The sequence below is a fragment of the Rhea americana genome, unplaced genomic scaffold (genome assembly GCF_003343005.1).
Source record: "Rhea americana isolate MKP2758 unplaced genomic scaffold, rheAme1 scaffold_149, whole genome shotgun sequence".
Taxonomy (NCBI): domain Eukaryota; kingdom Metazoa; phylum Chordata; class Aves; order Rheiformes; family Rheidae; genus Rhea; species Rhea americana.
In genome coordinates, this window is record NW_028185583.1 from 2,057,122 (window position 1) to 2,077,457 (window position 20,336).

Here is a 20,336-nt window from a genome sequence, read left to right on the forward strand (position 1 = left end):
TGTCATTTCAGATCAAAATATTGAAGATATCATGCCTTTAAAATCAGATTTTCAGAAGATATAAGCTGGTATAGTGTTTGTTCATCGAGCAAAGGCAGACTTCTGTTTTTCACTGTCATCTACAGCATCAATAGTTTTGACTTTGATCCTGTCTACACCTATTTGATAGCACTTAGTAACTGTTTTGTCCTCACTTTCTTTTTGTGATACATGCACAAAAAGGAGCAGGTATGTCCTTATCACAAGCTTCATGGCCTATTTCCTAAAAAAACTTGATTGGTCTGTAGGGAAGCAGAAAAAAAAATACAGTATTTTTGGCACRTATCATTGCCATTTGGGGTGCAAAACAAAGTATGTCATACTAATTTTTGTACTGCAAGGTATTCAGGCTTAAATATGCTATCGGGTCATCAAGCTCATATTCTTTAACCTAACCAGATCACTCATTTTTCCAAAGAACTGTCAGAGCACTGAAACATATTTTTGGTCTAGGAGTTCGTTTTCCTTCAAATTGCTTTGTTCATATTTAGTTCTACGCTTTGTGACCGAATTCAGAATGATTGCCTTCTTATTCTCCATCAGATAAAGATGTGTTACAGAGCAAAAGTTCCACATTTACTTGAGAAGGAAATTAACACTTTTGTAAAAGTTACTTTAAGCACCTTCCAAAAGAAATGCTTAAGTCTRGGAGGTTTGTGTTTGTTTGTGTTTTAAGTCTTGAAATCACAATCCCTGTCACACAATTATCAGACAGAGGATTTTCAGGCAATACAAAATGTGAACTATGCTGCACTGTGCAGACCAAACCTTCAGGAYAGTTTTTTTATACTAGGTGGGAGTGAGTCAAAGATACTGATAATTTTTTGTGATGTTTTGAGCCAAAACATTAGGCCAGTCCTGTGGCATTATTTGGTTCATGCTGTAGCGGCCAAACAAAGACTCTGCAACTGTTTAAACTTGCTTAACCATCATTTTGTGCTGCTGGAGGAGAAGAGAATCTCAGCCTCTCTCTGAAACATTCAACATTTTTTAAGTAAAACTCCTAAGTATCAGCTGCAGTATAGTCAGTATGTGCAAATTTCCTGCCACTCTTACTTTTTATTCTTTCATTCAAGTATTTTTTGCGACAAAGAATCTAAGCAAAGACAACCAACTTTATACAGATACAAACTGCAGAAGTGGCATTGCTGTCACCAAGAGAATTTCCCCTGAAGGAGAAAGAACACCTCCAGGAAAGCTCTGGAAGGGAGATGGAAAACGAGCAAAAACAATATGCATTTTCAAAATTCGTTCCAATGGGGAAGAGGCATGGGAAAGATAATACCGTATACATTTGAGTCCTTCATCTGCTCAAGTTTACTTCATGGCTTAGTCAAAACTGCCTTGGAAAGCACATTTATATTCAGTCACTGGATTTTGCATGGAAGCAGCTGAGGTGAGGTGAGTAYATACATTCCACTCCATCCATTACTCTTAACAGTCCCTGCTGAAGACACAGTGGTAACATCTTAAGCTGCACTGGCTAGATTTACCTGCGGCTCATCAAATCTTGTTCCTGGGTTCCACCATGCTCCAAGATCTTGGGCAGGTAAAAGACTGAATCAGTTTAACTAGTCCTTAACTCATTTCCCAGCACTAGGATATGCAAGTAACCACTCCGTTGACCACTCTGACGTTGTTCARGATCATACCTTTATATCTTCTTATTTTGCAGCAGTCAGGGGAATGACTTGCTATTTTGGAATCACTGTTGTTCCTGCCTGACCTACTCATTTCCCTCAGACCCATGACTGATAGGGTCATGAACCCACCATAGTGGATTGCTATCTGTCCTATTGCTCACAGAAATAGGTAATGTCTTTCCCGTAATTAGCTTTTCCATTATTGTGTCAAGTGCTCCAGGAACATCTTGCGTCTCAGCCATTAGCTGTGGTAATTATTTCCTTCTGGCAAGAGGATATAGAGGCCTGATCCCCCACATGTGAAATACTTAGCATTTGATTTTTGCTGTGACAAATTTAGAAATGMGGTCAGGAGTGCTGGTGTGGAGTCTAAAGAAGCCTACACAACTCAGGAGCCACCAGACAAGTTACACATTCCACTTAGGACAAGTTCTTGGATATACTTGTCTGTGTACATTGTTCCTCTTCTGCTTCCAGAAACAGAGCAAAAAATGAATCTTAACCTCCTCAGGCAGTACACAGTCGGAGTCTCCTGTGGTTGTTACACATTTGCTTTAGTGCCAAGTTTCTCCGTTTCTTGCTACACAGTGTTCCCAGAAGCCATGGATACATTTATTAGTATTGCTAAAAGGATAAATTCAAAATGAGACGTAAAGGTCTTTTCATAATCCCTTCTCAGCTCCAAACCAGCACTGAACTTTGAATTTACTAGTACCTAAATCTTCAAGCCTGAAGCTCCTTCACTGCTTACTGAGCTGTTGTGAATGTGCCCAGAGAATCCCCCACACACACTAAAGCCTACATCCCCAAATTTCACAAAGCACTATCTCAGCATATGCAGGCTATCCTAGGAAGCCAGACAATGACTCAGGCCTTCTGTAAAACAAGAGGCAGAGGAAAAAGAGGAAAAAACTGTGGTTATCTGGTATCACAAAGCCCTCTGCTTTCATCTCAAATGCAGAAGGTCTGGCCCCAGCCTCCCTTCTACCCATGGAGTACAGTGGCCCATGCATTTGTCAGCTCAGGTTTGGAAACAGAAGAACAGCATTTGAGTGACACTGCATTGGAGCCTGTAAACCTTGCTGACAGTCTGCCCTGCTTCCGAACTTGAACTGGCCTGTACACAGACAACTCGACCTTCCCTGCATATCGCTTCCCTGCTGTCCAGATTCTAGGGCCAGCACAGGCAGAAGCAGCCCAAGTCTGTTCCACACATGCTTTAAGCTTTTCTCTTCCTGCATGAAGCAGAGTAAGCAAAGATTGAAGGGACAGCAGCTGGAATTACACAGAGACATTCCATCGTCATGCATGCATTTCCTCTGTCTAGAAATAAGAAGGTATCTTTAAAGCATTCTGCACTTGCAAAAGGCTGTTAAGCATAGGGAAATTCACCCACCTTGCAAGTTCATCAACTTTAAAGAGTGTAAGTGAAGCACAGAGCAGTAGTCAGTTTGCTTAGACTCACTGTGGCTTTCACCATAAAACAACTCTTTCTCCCTACTAAGAAGAATTAGCAGTAGGTTAGAAAACAATCTAAAGGGCTATTTTTTCCTCTCCTCTCAATCTATGCCTGGGGTGATTAAGAGAACATATGATTTCTGTGTGAGAAATAATCACAATCTGAAGTTGCTGTACAGCTTCCGGTTAACTTTGTGTGATAGCATTCAGGGAACTCCTCACCCATTTCCTTCATAAGTTTAGAGACAAATAAATGAAGGTATATTACACTGCCAGAGATGCATGGGGCACGTCTATCATTTGTAGCTTTCTGTGCACAATCTRGTCATTAAACAAACACTTTGTGACATATGAGCAGGTATCTATTTGTTAGTCTAACAAGAAAAAAAAATAGTGAAAATTGCTACTGAAGTAATTCTAGACTGAGAACAAGTTCATACTTACTATGCATTTATATGCTCTTTCCTTTTTCATGTGAACCACCAGACAAGCTGAAGAAGCTCTACAGCTGCCTTAAACTGCATTCCTCACTGCCATTGCTTTTACAGAGCTAGAAACAATGAGGAATTGCTGTAGCATTGGCTTGCCTCAGCTATGCTTCCTCCCACTAACAGGAGAAACATGCAATACAGAGGTGGGAAGGGCTGGAGGTTATAGTAAATTCTGCTGAGGGAATTCAGCAGTGTGGGAAGTAAAACTGTGATTGCCACGCAGAAGCAAATTATCACTAGTCTGAGCTTTGCTGAACATGTGGCACTCAGTTCACTCTTACAAACCCGCTCTGAAGCAAGCCTACTTAAATATCTGACTCAATGTTCTTTGTTTTTGCTCCTTGTAACAAAAGATGGACATTCTTTGATTGAACCATGCTGCAAAGTTATTTCCAACTCACTGGCACATTTTCTGTATAGTCATTTAATCATGTTGCTTACCGGAATTCAATTTGCTTTCATTTCTGTTTGCAAGTAAAAAAATACAGCAATACAAATCTATTATGTGCTTTTATTTTACACTTTCATGGCACATTTTAATTTGTAAACATTAAATTATCAGTCTCCTTCTTCATGTGTTGAAAACAACCATCAAATACCTTTATGAGTATTACCTGAGATTGAAAAAAACCTGAAAACTGGCATCTTTCACCTTATCGTGTACAGTACTGTTTGAAGAAGAATTACAAAAGGGAATGTTTTCCAAAATAGGATGGCTTCTTTTAGACTAGAAAGATATAGAAAATACATCAAAACATACTAGAATCATTAGCCTTATTCAGAGAAAGTTGCAAGTCACTGCCTGAAACAATTCAATTAATGCACAGCTGAAATGTATGCTGCTTCAATCCTGCAGTAGCATGATATCAACGTTGTCATGAACACCTTGTAAAAGTAGTTCCCCTTGATAAGAGACAATCTTTCGTCGTTTTGCAGCCTTAAGAGTTCCCACTAAAGCTTCAAAGAGGTTGGCACATTTTTCATCAGCAAAGAGCACACCAAATTTCACACTCACTTGTCCATCAGCATCTAAATCAGAGATAAAACATGAAAACACATGCAGACTGTTTTCCAGTTAGGAGATTACTGGGGGAATAGAAGCATAATACTAGAATGCTGAAAGTAAACTCCATGGTGTTCCCCAATTGCTATCAACCTGATACTCCCTTCACTTCCATGATGTTTGTCCTTATAGGAAATAGCACTATGGGAGAAGATACTATGAATGCTGATGATAAACATTAGGCAAAGTTCCCGCACGGTAAGACTTTTCCTTTCCCTCCCCACCAGTGACTTGTATGAAGGACCATGTACCAACTGTGTTTCTTTTTACTGATGACTTCTGAAACCTATGACCAACCCAGGCTACTGAATGTCTTCAAAGCACAAGAAGTAAATTTGTTTCAAATAAGTTTYTATATTTATGAATATTTAAGGTCCACATTAAAAAAGTGCGAGTGCCTTTCTCATATACAAAGTAAGAATCTGAAAATACATTTTAAGGTTAGCTAGATTGAATAATCTAAAAGACACATACAATCATATGAAATGTAAGAAGCATACAATAGTTTGATTTTTAAAAATAAATGAAAACAAAGGGAATTGCATGAGAACTGAGCAATATATAACAGGTTCCACATCCACAAATTGCAAAAATATTTGCAAAGAAAGTAGATTTTTAACAATGAAGAACATTCTGAATGGAAAAGTCTACATTCTAACCAAGTTCAAGAAAAGGTTGGGACTATAGCTCCTGGATTAAGAGTTTTAAGCATACAGATCAATTCCCTCAAAACAATACTACGATGATCAGGAATGAAGTGTATGAACACTGTACRGAAGTTCAGTAGTTACCAAGGAAGTGGCTGGAAGGTAAAGGAGTAACTTTTTCCTTTGATGGCTGTAGCCAGTATCTTTGAAGTCTAAATAAAAGGGTAATTTTGCAGTTGATTTTAATGGGAGTACAATTTCAGGCCAACTTCCCCTGTGCTGCAGAGCCTTAAGTGTTTAACTTCATAATGGGACTACTTTAGATGATGAATTCTAGAGAGTACTGTGCAGTCCAACATTAATCACATATACAAATTCTCAGGATATCTGAGCCTGATTAATTAAACTTGCCAAGTTCAAAAGTTGGTATAACATGACAACATATGTATGGTCACAGATATTATAATACTTTATTACAATACTTACTTTTGGTTCCCAACCGCCGAATCTCCTCAACTAAGAGGTCAATTTCATGTTCCACGTTCATTGTTGTCTAAAAAATAAAATAAATTTAACAAAGTTATTAGGACACCATGTGGTTTTTGCACATGTCCATCATAGCCTGTTCTGTTTATGAGAAGTATCACAGCATCTTATAAATCCCTGCAGCCTGGAGACACATAGTTATAGGATAGTCTAAGATTTCAGTACTGAAAGGATAGAGCCACCATATTTTTGTGGAAAAGGATAGAAAGAGAAAACCTCAGTACTTTCTAAACTCATATACGAAAAGCTCGCCTCAAAGTGCTAAAATGTGTGGGTCTGTTTGGGGGATATTTATTTTATTTGTTTCTTTCTTTTTAAACAATGATCAGCTTAGGCTGATCATTATTTCAAGAGCAGTCAAAAATAAAGAGCATCTTGGTTTGGTTACATCATAGGTCTTTGGGGGCTTTGCATTCTTCTATCAATGATCTCAGAAAAAAAGGGAATACATTTCTTCAAATTCCCCTCTAAGAGGGCATATGGTGGTGGGCAAGTGGCTGTAGGGTTTTGTTTTTAAAACCATGCCCAGCTTTCTACTCGTCCTGCCAAGATACCCCAGACATCTAGCTCGTTATAGCAGGTCTACGCATGTAGTGCCTGACAGGGCAGCTGCTACTGCATATCCACTACTGACAGTAGAACTGATCCTGAGACAAACTATGCAAGTGTCCTAAGGATGCCAATATTTATCTCCATTCASAGGGATCCCAAGAAACTACTGCAATACAAAACATGATCTGGTGCATCTCCTCRCTGCAAAACATGGCAATTGTCATTAATACACATCAATGCCATGAAAGTTTAAACATATGCAACTTATGGCAATACTACAGTTGCATAAAACATTTTTTTGGCAACAAACGACCCAAGGTTAATAACTGCAAGAACCTAAAATGTGCTTTGAGATCTACGTTGTATACAAGGTAGTGTCAACACAATGAAACCTTTAGACATGGAACATCTCAAGCTAATAATAGTGTCAAGATAAGTACATGGAACCTGGAGTCACAAAGAAAGCAGACAGAAAGTGTCAAATGCAGCCTCAACAGGCACTGGCAACACAGTGTGGAATAAAAGCTATAGAGAGAGCTTTGGGGGTTGAGTACTATCTGAAAGGGTCTCAGGTTGTGAGCACAGATCCTGTCTCTACTGTTCAGGGAACTGCAATTCTGCACAGATCTAGTAAGAAAACAGAGCTAGATCATAATATCAGGCTGCATCAACAACTCTTCCTTCTAATAAAACAAAGAGAAATTCCTTTTCTTTTTAATTTATTGGTTTAAAATAGGTAAGAGTGATATAGTTCTACCTCCAGACCCCTCATGACTTACGCAAGTGCTAAAATACAACAAACAGAATTTGATTTTCAAAATACAAATTGACTCACAAAAAGATCCATCTTTTTTTTTACATGACAATTTGAGCAAGCTTAGCATCAGCATGGATTTTAGACACCACCTCACCCAAGCCACAGTTTCATCCCCAACACACAATAACAACAAACATTCAAGCAGATATTAACAAACTAACATATAGCTTTACAGCAGCATATAGTGCCTTGGTTATCTCCTCCCCAAAAAGTGTGTTAAAATTGCATGGTAACACGACTTCAGAATTTTAATTATGTTAGGTCATAGAACAAATAAACTCTATAAGCTTTTAAGCTTTATTTAACTGAGTATTATATCRTTAAAAGTCACTGAGGAAAATATGACCCACTAACAAAGAGTTTACAGTACCATTAATAATCTGCCAAACTGGCAATTTTAATACTTGCTGTTATAATATCATCAGCTTCCTTAAAGTTGTCCTTTTCTATCCCCCAGAGCTATACACACCGTGAATTTAAATAGTAACATTTATAAATAATTTTTTTAAAAAAATCTACWTTACTATGCAAAATTCTCAAGATCAAAGAGAACTATAGCTGTGTAAGGCGTAAGTGGAAGAACAGATTCTAGGTATTTCAAAATTAAATATTCACGTTCAAATATTAATTTTATATTGTCATGTACCGCACACACCAAATAGCAAAGTGTCTCATGTTCATTAGACAGAGAYACCGGCAGAGGCCAAGGTGGTTACTTAACATGAAAATTAAACTTCCCTCTATTTACTGGAAATTCACCCAAGAAGCGGGGCCCTCGTACTGCCGGCACACCGAGTTATTTCCCTTCGCGCTCATCTCTCGGAGCGACCGCACGCACCTCTCCCGTTACAGAGGCGGCAAGGCGCCGGAAAGATGGCGAGTCCGAGGGCACGAGCTGAGCCCCCTCCCGCCCGGGGCGGCAACGCGCAGGAAAAGGGGAGCTCGGGAAGCGGAAARGGGGAAGGAAAGGGGAGCGCCCTCCCCTCTCCTCCCCTCCGCGGGCAGCGCCTGCCCCGCTCTCCCCAGAGGCAGGGGAGCCCCGCTACTCACCCGCTGCCGTCGCCGGGAGCCGCGGAGAGCCGGAGGCAGGGAGAGCGGCAGCGGCGAGGCCGAYGCCAAGCGAAAGGAGCCCGCGGCCGCCGAGGGGGGGAGGGCGCGGGCGGGCGGGCGGCGGCGAGGCCTCGCCTCGCGCGGTTTTCCGCCGAGAGCGGCTTCCGGGCGGGCGGGTAGCGACCGCCGCGGCTGTGCAGGGAGGGAGAGAGGGAGGCTGGGTGCTCACCGGGGTAACTTCTTTCCCCCGCCRCGCCCGGACCCGGCGGCAGCTCGCGGGTGGGGGAGCCGCGCCCGCGCCGCCATCTTGCGMCTTGCAGGCGCAGGGTGGCGGGGGCTGCTGCCAGCCCTGTCCGCTCGCCTCCGGCCCGGTGCGGCCGCCCCCGCTGTTAGAAATCGGCTACTTCTCCCGGCCTCGGCCGCCCGTGGCCCTGTGCCAGCCTGGCGGCCCTCGCCCGCTTCTGGAGGGCTCCTCATCGGGCAGACCGGGCCACTGGCTCCAGCCCCTTCACTCCTCCCCACTCCTCTGAGGGGACCAGCAGGCTGCTCTGCCCGCTGCAGCAGTATTTCTGCACATCTCGGAGGCAGCTGTGCCATTACTTGCTTTAATATGATTTATACTGACCTACCCGAATTACTTTACCTGTTAAACATCTAGAGTTGGTGTTGCCCTGCCTACCGAGTGCTGCAGCACAGCACTGTCCCAGGGGCATCCCAGTCTTTGGCAGCAGGTCTGGTTCTTCCTCAGTCACTTTTAGCAGACGAGCTCCCAGACTAAGCACGTAACCGTGTGTTTCGGCAGACTTCTGTTTAAATCTGATGTTAAGGTTACGCAGTTCTCCCTCTGTGGGGACCTCATTCTTCACCATGTTTCACGACCCAATTTTGTGTCATCTGCAGGCTTCATCAGTATGCCTTGTTCTTTCTGTGAAAAGGGCATTAATGAATTTACTAGGAAAAATCAGTTCCAAGACTAGTCCTCGAGGAACTCCCCTTCTAGTATTTCTGTTCTCAATGTAAAACATTATGTTCTGTTCAGTCACTTTCTATTACTGTACTGTGCCTCGTACCCTCCATCTCTGCTGTTTTCCCCACAAAGCCAAAAGCTTTGTGAAGTCCAGGGCATTTGTTTTCTCCTAGAAGAACACTTATTTTCAAAAATGTTAATGAGCTACTTTAACATGATTTACTTTGATAAAGTCATGTTGCATATTAGCCTGTTTTTCATTCACCTCCAAGTCCTTGCACTTTGACACTACAGAAATAAGGAGAATGCAGTTTAAATTTTTGTATCRTATTTGCTACTGCTGTTGTCTTTCTTACTTCACCTCATAGCAGTGTTTACATTTTCTCTCAAGGACACAGGCATTAAAGGAAAGGACAAAGTACTCTTACAAAATAACAAGCCTGCTAGTCAGAGGCAAGGCACTCACCAAGTATTTTCTGAAAATTCTCAGTGGCACAGCTTAAAACATTGGCATTCCTAGCTGTCTCTCCTCCTTTATCAGGCACAACTGCCCCYGCCAAAGCAGAGCTGGTATAAGATGCTATTTCCAGCCCTTGCAATTCATGTCTTCATGCCTTAGTTTATAAAGGTGAGACAGATAATTTCTCAGACTGTGAGCTGTGCATTTTAGGSCTGGTCCTTTACTACATTCTCTCATTCCTGATACAAGAGAATAAATATCTAAAGGCATCTTAAACCACTACAGCAAACTTTGCTAGGGCTCGTTTGGCAGAACCTGCAGCTAGATAAATTAATTTGCGTGCTCAAAAGAATGCCAGGAGGATCCATTTTCATCACTCTTAAGTGATGTAAATGTAAAACTGGAGTCCAAGCCCTCTCCTTTTCCTAGGATTTTTTTAATGTTGGTGTTTTCATTAGAATATTACCTTTTCATTAAAAAATTACTACTTTCCTTAAACACCTCACTACTTTTCATTTAAAAAATCACAAGAATATCTTTGTCAAAATGAGAAATATTGTGTGCTGCTTTCTGCAAAAAGCTATAAATTCAGCAGGTGACAGAAAATCAAAACATTTCCATGAACAGATTAGCTGCATTTAACATTAATAAAGGCTAATCTTTTCAAGAAAACCAACTAACAATTAAGAAAATAAGGTTGAAAGAGGTACATTCCTAAGTTAATAATTAAATGAAAGAATCTTAAATCTCTCTGTGAGAGATTTAATTAATTATTCCAATGACACCTGAATTTTGACCCACTGTGCACATACTATAGGTATTGCATATGTGTATGTATGCATGAAGACACAGGCTTTTTTATTTACTCAAGGCCCAAGCTGAAAGTAGTTTTTAAGGGTTTTAAAGTGACAAAGACTAATCTTTATCATAGAGTCCTTCTTCCACAGGTAAAGCCAGCTACCATCTAATGAGGGAGAAAAAGGGAGTCTGTATAGCTGGCCTTGCGTCATGTCACTCAGAGTATATGCAGTAACAAGCTATGCTAGCAGGAAATATAAGCCATCAAAACTGATCCTTGTTTCATCCCCAGGAGACAATTTGTCTTGTTGCAGAAACTTGTAGTGAACAGTAGAGCAGTGCAGGAACTAAAAGGAGAGTCTTATGTTCTGGGAGTACCATCCTAAACTATTTTATTGTGTGACTTTGTGAGTTTTTTAAGTTGCTATTCAATTCCATTTTTTACCAGTATATTGCAAAAAAATCAAATTAAGCTGAACTGAATTAAAAGACAGGAGGAGAGGATTCTAGGAAAAATGTAATATCTGAAGAGCGTTATATCTGTGCATATAAGGCCATATTATGTATTTATGTTACGGCATACTGCTTTTCATAAGATCGCCATATTGTTGGCCAACACAATATTGAATACTGTATTAAAATGTATAGACTGTTAAGGAGAAATCAAGATAACCTTTTAAAACAGAATCTAATTAGTATGTTAGCAAATGTGGGAAGTATTTCAATTATTTGGCAGTACAGACTAAAAGTGCTATTTTTCTGCTTTTATAGTTAAGAGCATGCTTTCAGTTGAGTTATATAAGTACTCTAGATTTCTTAATCGTCAGAACAGCATTACATTTGCACAAATAATGCAGTTCATTCTGGGTAATGTAATGGTTATTACAGATGATTTCTCTTTGATGGAGTAATAGTTTGGGACTTTTCAGACCAAAGGTATTATTATTATTATGAAAACTACATTAGAAATGCTTTCAAAATCTGTTTTGAATCATAACCATAATTTATAACAAGTATATCAACTATACATGTGAGAAAGAGAAACAAGGATCTGTAAGTCTTTATCTTATTTTCATTTAGCCTATTTTGAGGAATTAAAAGCATTTTTTAAATTCTGTTTCTTGAAAAGGAACAGTGTAATGTACCCAAATATTGACCCCCTGGGAGCACATCAGATGATCAAAACACAGTATGTTTTCATTACTGTTTCTTTCATGGCTCTTCCTTGTCATGTAACGTTAAGATAATTCTAGGTAAATCAGCAATCAAAAGCATCTGTTGCCATGACAATCAGGGGAACAGCGATTCTACTGGAGTATACAAACAAGCTGGGCAGCATAAGTAAGTGGTAAATGGCTGATTATGTTGTTGCATGGGCAGCAGCAGAGAGCAGCAAATGTGGAAATTGGGGAGATGGTGATTTTCTGTTGTTTTGTTTCCCCAAAATGATACTTAAAAAGCACAAAACAGGACACAGGAGCACATAGGACAAATATGGAAATCATTGCTCACACATATTTTGTATCACTGGTTAAGATCATCTTTGGAATCRTAATGCAAATTCTCCTTACTGCATCCCTGAAGTAAGGCAGTTCTACCTTGAAATGATTGTTCTCATCTGACCATCACTGATACGTCATCTCCTCAAAAATCCCACCTCCCTCATCTCCAAAAAAATACAGTTTTACAATTAGTTTACAATACTTTACAAAAAAGAGGAATTACGCAACACAAGGTTTAAAAATATGGGTTGAGAACACAAAAGCAGACATACTGGATCCAATCAAGTATCTATTTAACCCAATATTTTGCCTCCAGCAGTTRCAAGTAGGCATTTGAAGCAAAAGTGTAGTAAACAGGGAAACTAACAGTTGATCCCCTGGCTTTCTCTCCTAGCTGCTGGCGCTTACTGGATTACGTTAGGGATTTCCTGAGCTGGAGGTTGCACCCAAATCATCACGTTTAAAAGTCACAGACGGGCATTTGTTTATGAGTTTTTCTAATTCCTTTTTTAACCTAATTACACTTTTGGCAAGATATCCTATGGCAATTATTGCATAATTAATTTATTGAATTATGTGTAAAAAGTAGCTTGTTTTGCTTATTTTTAACTTTCTCCCTGAGAATTCATTAAGTGCTTCCTCTTTCCTGTATTCTGAGAAAGCAGTCCATCTTTCTTCACCTTTCTCCGTGATTTCCATGACTATAGCTCTCCAACCACCCTTCCCTTTGGCAAACTGAAGAGTCCTAGTTTTATTTAATCTCTTGTATGATGAATGCCATTCTATGTTGCTGATCTTTCTTGTTCTTTATAATTTTTGAAATCGTTCCATGTTCTTTTTTGAGACTGAATTACTAGGACTGTCAACATTATTCAGCAAATGGCTATAGCATGTACAATTGCATAATGATGTTTTCTGTTTTGCTTTCATTCCTAATAATTCCCTATATTCTACTTGCCTTTTTGAAAACTGCTGAGCACTGTCCACAGTGATTTCAAAAACTCTTTCCTAAGTGGTAGCAAGTCATTGTTCTGTTATATATAATTAAGATTATTTTCCTCCTAGATAGAACATTATTTTGCATTTTTCAGCACCATCTGCTATTTTATTGTGCAAATATCAAATATTAGGATCGCCTCTGGTAATTTGAAATAGAATCATTCACAGACTTTATCACCTTTTTTCCCATGTCAGTGATGACATTTGAACAACATGGGTCCCAACACAGATCTGCCAAAGAGCGCTCTAGTAACCTCTCTCCTTTGTGGAAACTTGACAGTCAGCTTTATCCCTTTGTCTCCTTCTGCCTTTCAGCTGCTTACTGGTTCAGATTGSAGCCTGTCTTCTTATCCCATGAGAGATTAGTTTTGTAAAATCATTTAGTGTCTACAGTAAACATGTAAACAGATTTGTTGTAACAGGTTTCTCCAGACAGGCATGCAGTGCATCTGAAAAGAGCATGCAGAAGAATTTTACAAGGTCTTTTGCAAGGCAATGGCCATTTTTTTTTCTGTTTTCTAGCATACATCAACTAAATATTTTTGTTTTGCTATTATCTTGACAATAAATAAACTGTGCTCTTCTTGTTTTGCACCATATTATGCTCTTAAGGTTTTGTTTCATTATGTGTGCTTGTAGGTGGGCAAACACACGTGCATACACAGGTATACCACAGAACTTTCTGTTGAGATCCTTACTAGCTAAAAAAGCAGTAGAATTSCCACTGTGATTTGCAGATCTTTGTGCTGGAAGAGACCATTTTATCTGTCTTCTTATCTAATCTAGGCCTTTTTTTTGTTTTTTCAACACATTTTTGTCCGTGTTTTTGATTTAGTTAAGTTTAGTTCCTGCTTCATGTGCCTGTCTCACATTCCTTTGCTGTAACACTGGCAACTCACACCTACTGCAAAGTGCCACAGATTCTCCCTACTGTCTCCAAATCTGGAGAAGCTACTGCACTGATTTAAGCAGGAGTGTGCATGTGTGTCTTGTCTTAGCCAGTCTCATCACCTGTCTATGCAATGGGCCTCCTGTGAGTCACTTCTCAACATGGGTGTGCCATATTGTGCAACCCACTCCAGGGTTATGATTCAACATGAAGTAGTAAAGCAACTTCAGCCCAGGCTAAAACAAGTTTTAAAAATATGTCTTTGCATGATTTAAAGATTTCAACTGATGGAAGATCTACTATCTTCCTAACACCTATGGACTTTCTAACCCCACAGAAAAAATAATATACCTTTTCTTGGAACAAGCCAGGTCACTGGCTGCAAAGAGAAAGAATCACAGCAAGTCAGTGTAGAAATCTGAGGGGAGTAAACAACATTCAGCAAGCATGGCTGTTAGTCAGAAGAAAGACTATATTGTTTGGGACAAGCCAGTCAGCCAGGAAAACGGCACCATGTTCTCTTACCTACTCCACACCCAAAGCATTTCCATCATTCTTGGACTAATTATTAGTCATATTTGGCTGTTCTCTCCATCTTAGAGCAGCAGTTGTTTCAAAGGAGAAAATTATTTGAGCAAAATGAAAGACATAATGATGCTTTGCAAAACCTTCCAGGCATTTTCCTCTAAACTTTAAGAGATCGCTTGTGTGGGCTCTTAGCTCCAACTTCTCCTATAAGAAAGAAAGAAAAAAAAARTTTCTTTCAGTGAGCTGGAAAAATAACAAAATATAGGCACTTTTTAAAATGTAAAAGCAAACATGACTGACCAGCCTTAGAACAAGAGAGACTGTAAATACAAACARAGCTACTGCAGACAGTCTTGGCACTTGAATGAATACTTCCATTGAGTTACATGGAGTAATTCACTTAGGCTGTTATTCACCTGTATCTGTGTGTGTGTTATTTCAGAAATTACCTCGGGGCAACTCTACTCTTCTTGTAATCCACTAGATGCTTCAAACAGTGTAATACCCCTAAATTAAGCATGTAAATCTTTGCTACACTTGAGCAGAAAAGGAGCCCTTAAAATCTTGATGGAAATCACCAAGATGACTTGCTCTTCACCTAACCCAATCTAATCCTGTGTGTGGAATGATAGAAATATCCTGCTGTCAGCACAGGCTAAAAGACTGGGCCCGTAATGTTAGTTATACATCAAAAGCTTTAACAGAACTAAAGGATGACCCTAATCATATCTGAGTATGGTCATATGAACATTGTAAGACAGAACTCAGAATCTCTCTAAATATGCACAAGGACAGAATTAGTAGAGAGTATGTTTTGAGCTTGGGTGATGCTTTTCTATACAGTAAGTTGTGAAGCAAAGGGTATGTACAGTAATACTCTTTGAAGGTGTTGAGGGAGCAAAGTATCAAAACGTTTTTAGAGACAAAAAKTAAAAATATTTAAATCGCTGGTTGTGTTTAATGTGTTTTATGGTATTCTTTGCTGTAACAGCTGAATTCTTGAAAGAGAGGAACAGGAAGACTAATTACATTTTCAGATTCCTTGCGTCAGAAATCTCTTGCAGCAAGAAAKGGCAACACATCTGATCTCCAGATAGCATGGTAACAGCTGAATCCTCCAGTCCCTCTGTCCTCGTGTTTAGCATGTATCCTGAAAAAAAACACCTCCCTTCTCCTCTTCCCTCTACACATACACATATATACACACTGACATTTTAGGGACTTTTTCAGAAAACCAACAAAACTGGCTTTGCATAAAGTTGTCACTAATGGTAACAAAGATGACAGTTAAATTAATACAGAACTACTRTTCACATCTACTTCAAATACAGCTCTGGGTGTAATATCTTTATTTATTAGTTTCATATAAATTTATTTCCTAAAGCTCAAGCATTAATAATGGCTCGTGACAGAAGTTCATCATATCTTTTCCTGAAGGAAAATTTTATTTAAATACAACTGTGGATTGACATTTGTCAGGTTGCATTTATTTAACAAAGTCTTGTCATGGTGAAAGTCAGTACATTTTTTTTTTTAGTGAAATGTCAATACCTCCTGCTGGCCATGGAAACTTTGTTCAGATAAGTTTATGGCGGGGAAAAAGCAAAAGAAAATTTTCTCTGTCACTGAAATAATGGGAGCCAATAACTATTTAATGCAATCGTCTTGATTAGGAGCATCACTTTTAGGAGAAAACAGCCAAAGCTTTTCCAGAAGTGAAGTTTTTATTTTTGATAGTCTACATTCTAGGTTCCCAACTCAAAAACTGTGCTTAAAGGARCAAGATACTGGATCTTTTGAAGCTGATAATCTTTGAAATTGCACTGTATTTTGAAGTCAATTACAGGAGAATGTTATTGGTTCCTGCTTATGAGGAAGTGTATTTTTAGGGTCAATTTTTTACATAAACTGCCTTTTAAAAATTCTTTTCTGGTTTCAAGATGCAAGACCACATCTGAAATCCAAATGAGCTGCAAATCATAATGGATTGAACTTACTAATTTCACTGGCACTGTTGCTGCAAGTCTTTTGATCCTAATTCGTATTATTTCTTGCTGTTGTAAACTACAACACAGAACAACAATCAGATTCCAAATGCAGCTGCCCATATAGCACTGCTAATGGCCTCACTTACTGACCTAATATTCTAGAAAGAATTTCTGTCAAGGTGCAGAAGGCCAAACTGTATGCTGATTTCAAGTAGTAGACACATCTCTACTAGAGGTATATTAGAATATCAAATTAATTCACATTGTTGAGCATACCATGCTGTTTGATTATGTGCCAGTTTTCTCCTGCAGCTAACATCTAAGCTTCATGAAATTTCATGATTTTTTCCTCTGCAAATTTAATTGTAGTTGTGAATCCAAAACTTCTGGGTGGCTGTTTAAGTCTTACTTTTTGGGTTTTTTTTTCCCTTCCTCTTCTTTTCCTTTCTTTCTTTTTTATTTTTTATTTTTTTTTCTTTCTTCAAGGAAACTTTCCCCAGGCATCTCTGGTGTATTTTGTAAAGCTTAGATTTAAAACATAGTTAAGAAAATCAAATGTAATCATCTAGTTTTTTTGTTTTGTTAGCCTACCTAATTGTGTTACATGCTGACTTAGCTAAGTATATAAATAAGCCTCTCAAGTCCTTGTGACATTGATACTATTCTGAAACAAATATTATGTATTCTTTGTCACAAAGATGAATAGAACAAATGAATCTCACTTCTCATATGTTTACGGAAGRAAAGCACAAAAGCTGTCTTGCATGAAGACAAGTTTTTCTTTTCTTTGCGAACTGTTAGAGAAACTTCCCAGTACACTTCCTCTGAATCCAAGTCTTTCTTATGCAAGTTTAGACCAGCTTCAACTTCCTTCCTCTATTAGAAACCAACCTATTACCCTATTTAAAAAGTTTATCTCTATTTGACTTTAATGGAAGCATATACAGTAATTTTAGATTATGTGAGAGTATACTTCTGATGGTCTACAAATTTGACAAAATCAATAGGGTTTTGCTGATGATTCCAGAAACTATACATGTGTGTATTTCTGCTCTAGAAAACATAAATAGCCATGTAAATACAGTACTATCAGGAAACAAAAAGGGAAAGGCAATATTATTTTTTCTTTAGACAATCAGTTGCGTCATGGACTGAGTAAAGTAAGCCCGTGTAGGATGAAGAACTTGCCAACTTTTTAAACAAGGTATGCATGTACATCAGAGCGAAAAAGTACATATGAGCACATGTACAGTATTTGAGATGGGTTACAGAGGAAGTACTTCTAGCCATCTTCCTCAGATGTACATTAGGGAGAGGTGAGATCTTAAAATGGAGGGGAAAAAACCCGAGAAGACACTTATTTTCAGTTATTTAACACAGTGACATAGCTGAAGCCGTAAGAGGACAGTTCACAGAGATCCTATGGGTGGAAGAGAACACACAAAAAAGGTCTGAAACAGAGGCAGCTGACGATTAAGCCAAGTAATGGATGAATTCTGTCCAGTAGCAGGAAGGGATGTAGAGCCAAGGACTGCAGTGGGCCAACTTTCCCTTTCGCCTCCTATTGAGTTACCATTTCACCTGCCAGTAGAAGCAAAGGAGAAAAGAGAGCTGAAGAGATAATGTAGTTAGAGACTAGCCTCTTGTTTTTCCTTAAAAGGAAAGGTTGTGCCCCTTTATGTTCCAATCTTTTAGAAGATTTCCATTGTCCTCAGCTGGGGTTTTCTCAGCATATCTTTCAGAACAAAGTCTCTGATGAAACACTGTTTAAAATGGCTGACATTGCACTATGATGTACATCAGCCACTGAAAACTGTTAAYTTGTAGGTGCTGGCAGAATAGAAATACTGTGAACTGTGTAGAGAATACCATACAGACAATTAGCAGTCTTCCTGAAAAGTCAAGAGACATTTAAGAAGCATTTGCCCAAGTGTTGTGTCTAAGATTTGGGGTAGGAATCAAAAGATCTCAAGTTTTCAACCAAGCTTTTAAGTTCTATGACCTGTGCATACAGCTGTATTAATATTCATCTCAACAAATTTTAGCTTCCTGAAAGTAAGGTAAGGGCTATAGTATAAATAATTATCTCTCTGTAGTAAAGAAAAGAGATGAGGAGGTGAGGACCTTCAGAAGGTGAGGACCTTACCTTCTGAAGAGCACCACCATAGAGAGAGCTCCAGTAAGTAGCCTGGAGATGACATTTAACTTTTAAATAGCTAAAGACACGTGGAACCAGTAAAAGCTCTTTGGTCACAGTTGTAGGTTGAGAGATACATAACTGTTAATGCAGAGTAAGCTATTAACTGAAGTATCAAGAGTATATTGATGACCTTATTCTACTGATTAACCAAAGATTCCTTAAGTAAATGCACAAATGATCCTCAGCATTAATGGCTTCTCAGAATAGCAAACAGCCATTAATAAAGACTTGGTATGTCAGTTAATTAGCTACTACTGCTCAGATTGCCCTATCTTTGTGTTTCTATCACAGAGGCAAACAGAAGGTGGTAAGTCTAATATTTCATCAGTAGAAGTGCAGGCTCTTTTTCATTCACTTACTTTCTAAGGAATACCCATCCTTTATTTCAGTACTGGGAAATATAATTCGTATGTGTTCCCAAGCTAACGACTGACTATGCAGGCTATTTTTCTCACAGGTCAGATGTGAAGAAACAGAGCCATTTCACTTCCTTCAAGATCTCTATACAAAGACAAGAGGAAAACAGGACCAGACCTATTGTTCTTTGAGTTTCCTGCCTCCTTTTTTACTGTGCCTCATTTGAAAAAGGCACTGCCACTCTGAGTCCATCATCTTTAGTTAGCATATTTAGATATCTAATAAGCTATAAATTGCTCTTGTAATACAAAATGTCAAATTTGATAAAATTTCATTTTCTTCTTTTGATAAAAAGGCTGTATAATGCTTTGTCAAAAGTAGCTGCTGCTTCAGTTTTTCTTTTAGATAAAATAAGGTAGCTCTTCATTTAAAATCTCCCTTTCAAATTAATAAGCTCAAGGTATACAAATAAATATCCTGTCCATAAAATCTCAGTAAACTATTTTTTAGGTTCCTTCTTCTCAATTGTTTTTTTCCAAGTCTTCAATCATTTGAATGGCTGGAGTATGCTGATCAAATATAAACAAGCCAAAGGTCTGAGTTATGAAGTATATTTGGCCTACTCTTTGGCTACCCTGGTCCTAGGCTTTTTGCCAGGGTTATAAGAATCCTCCTTGGAATGAACTGGGAAACAGTACAAGAAGTTTCTGCTCTTACTCAGCTAAGAATGGTTACTGAAGATCTGTGAAAGCAAGCATGAGATCACTGTATGCTCCCAGCAGGCCCTGGTTTACTATTTCTTCTATCTATACAAGATCTACCACAAAATAATTGTAGTGATCATGCTAGGCTTTTCCTTTCTCAATTTCTCAGCCATTTGTAAGACACTTACAAAAACAAGTGCTACTCAAGACATTTTCCAAAGCCAGCCATGAAGAAACATACTAGTACATCTCTCTGTGCTGTGAGGGAAAGGAGAGAATGGTATAGCCTGCTGCTTTCAAGCATCTCTTCAAACTGAAAGACCTAGACTGTCATCTTAGCAAGGTAAGAGCAGTGTTTGGATTCCTGTAAAGAATCAGTATTGCCTTTTTATCACAACAGTTGTTTGATCTATTGTGGAGTACAGAACAGATACCAATTCAGAAAACTCATAATCTTCCAATCAGAGAGGTAACTATACATTGTAATCCCTTCCTAATGAAATTGTTTTCTCTGTGAAAGAGCCAAACTGCTCTTARCCTGAAAGAAGGGACATTTGGGAAGAAAAATGATGCAAGGAGCTGCATCATTTCTTCACCACCTATTTTACCCTCCAGTAAAAGAGAGAAATACACTTCAT

At 38.8% G+C, this 20,336-nt stretch overlaps 1 protein-coding gene across 5 annotated transcripts; it reads right to left on the reverse strand.

Annotated features, from left to right (window-relative positions):
* Positions 1–4,122: 4,122 nt before the first annotated feature.
* On the reverse strand, positions 4,123–9,066 carry ABRACL (ABRA C-terminal like). 5 transcript variants are annotated; one of them, XM_085299286.1, is made up of 3 exons: positions 8,950–9,066; positions 5,828–5,894; positions 4,123–4,660 (listed from the first exon to the last, which is right to left on the reverse strand). In XM_085299286.1, the coding sequence occupies exons 2-3, from the start codon at positions 5,886–5,888 to the stop codon at positions 4,476–4,478; spliced, it is 246 nt and encodes an 81-aa protein (XP_085155412.1). In that variant the 5' UTR covers positions 5,889–5,894; positions 8,950–9,066; the 3' UTR covers positions 4,123–4,475. The 5 variants fall into 5 exon arrangements, with proteins under 5 accessions (XP_085155412.1, XP_085155411.1, XP_085155407.1 ...); XM_085299285.1 differs by lacking the exon at positions 8,950–9,066 and adding an exon at positions 8,536–8,826; XM_085299281.1 differs by lacking the exon at positions 8,950–9,066 and adding an exon at positions 8,307–8,354.
* Between the last annotated feature and the right edge of the window lie 11,270 nt (positions 9,067–20,336).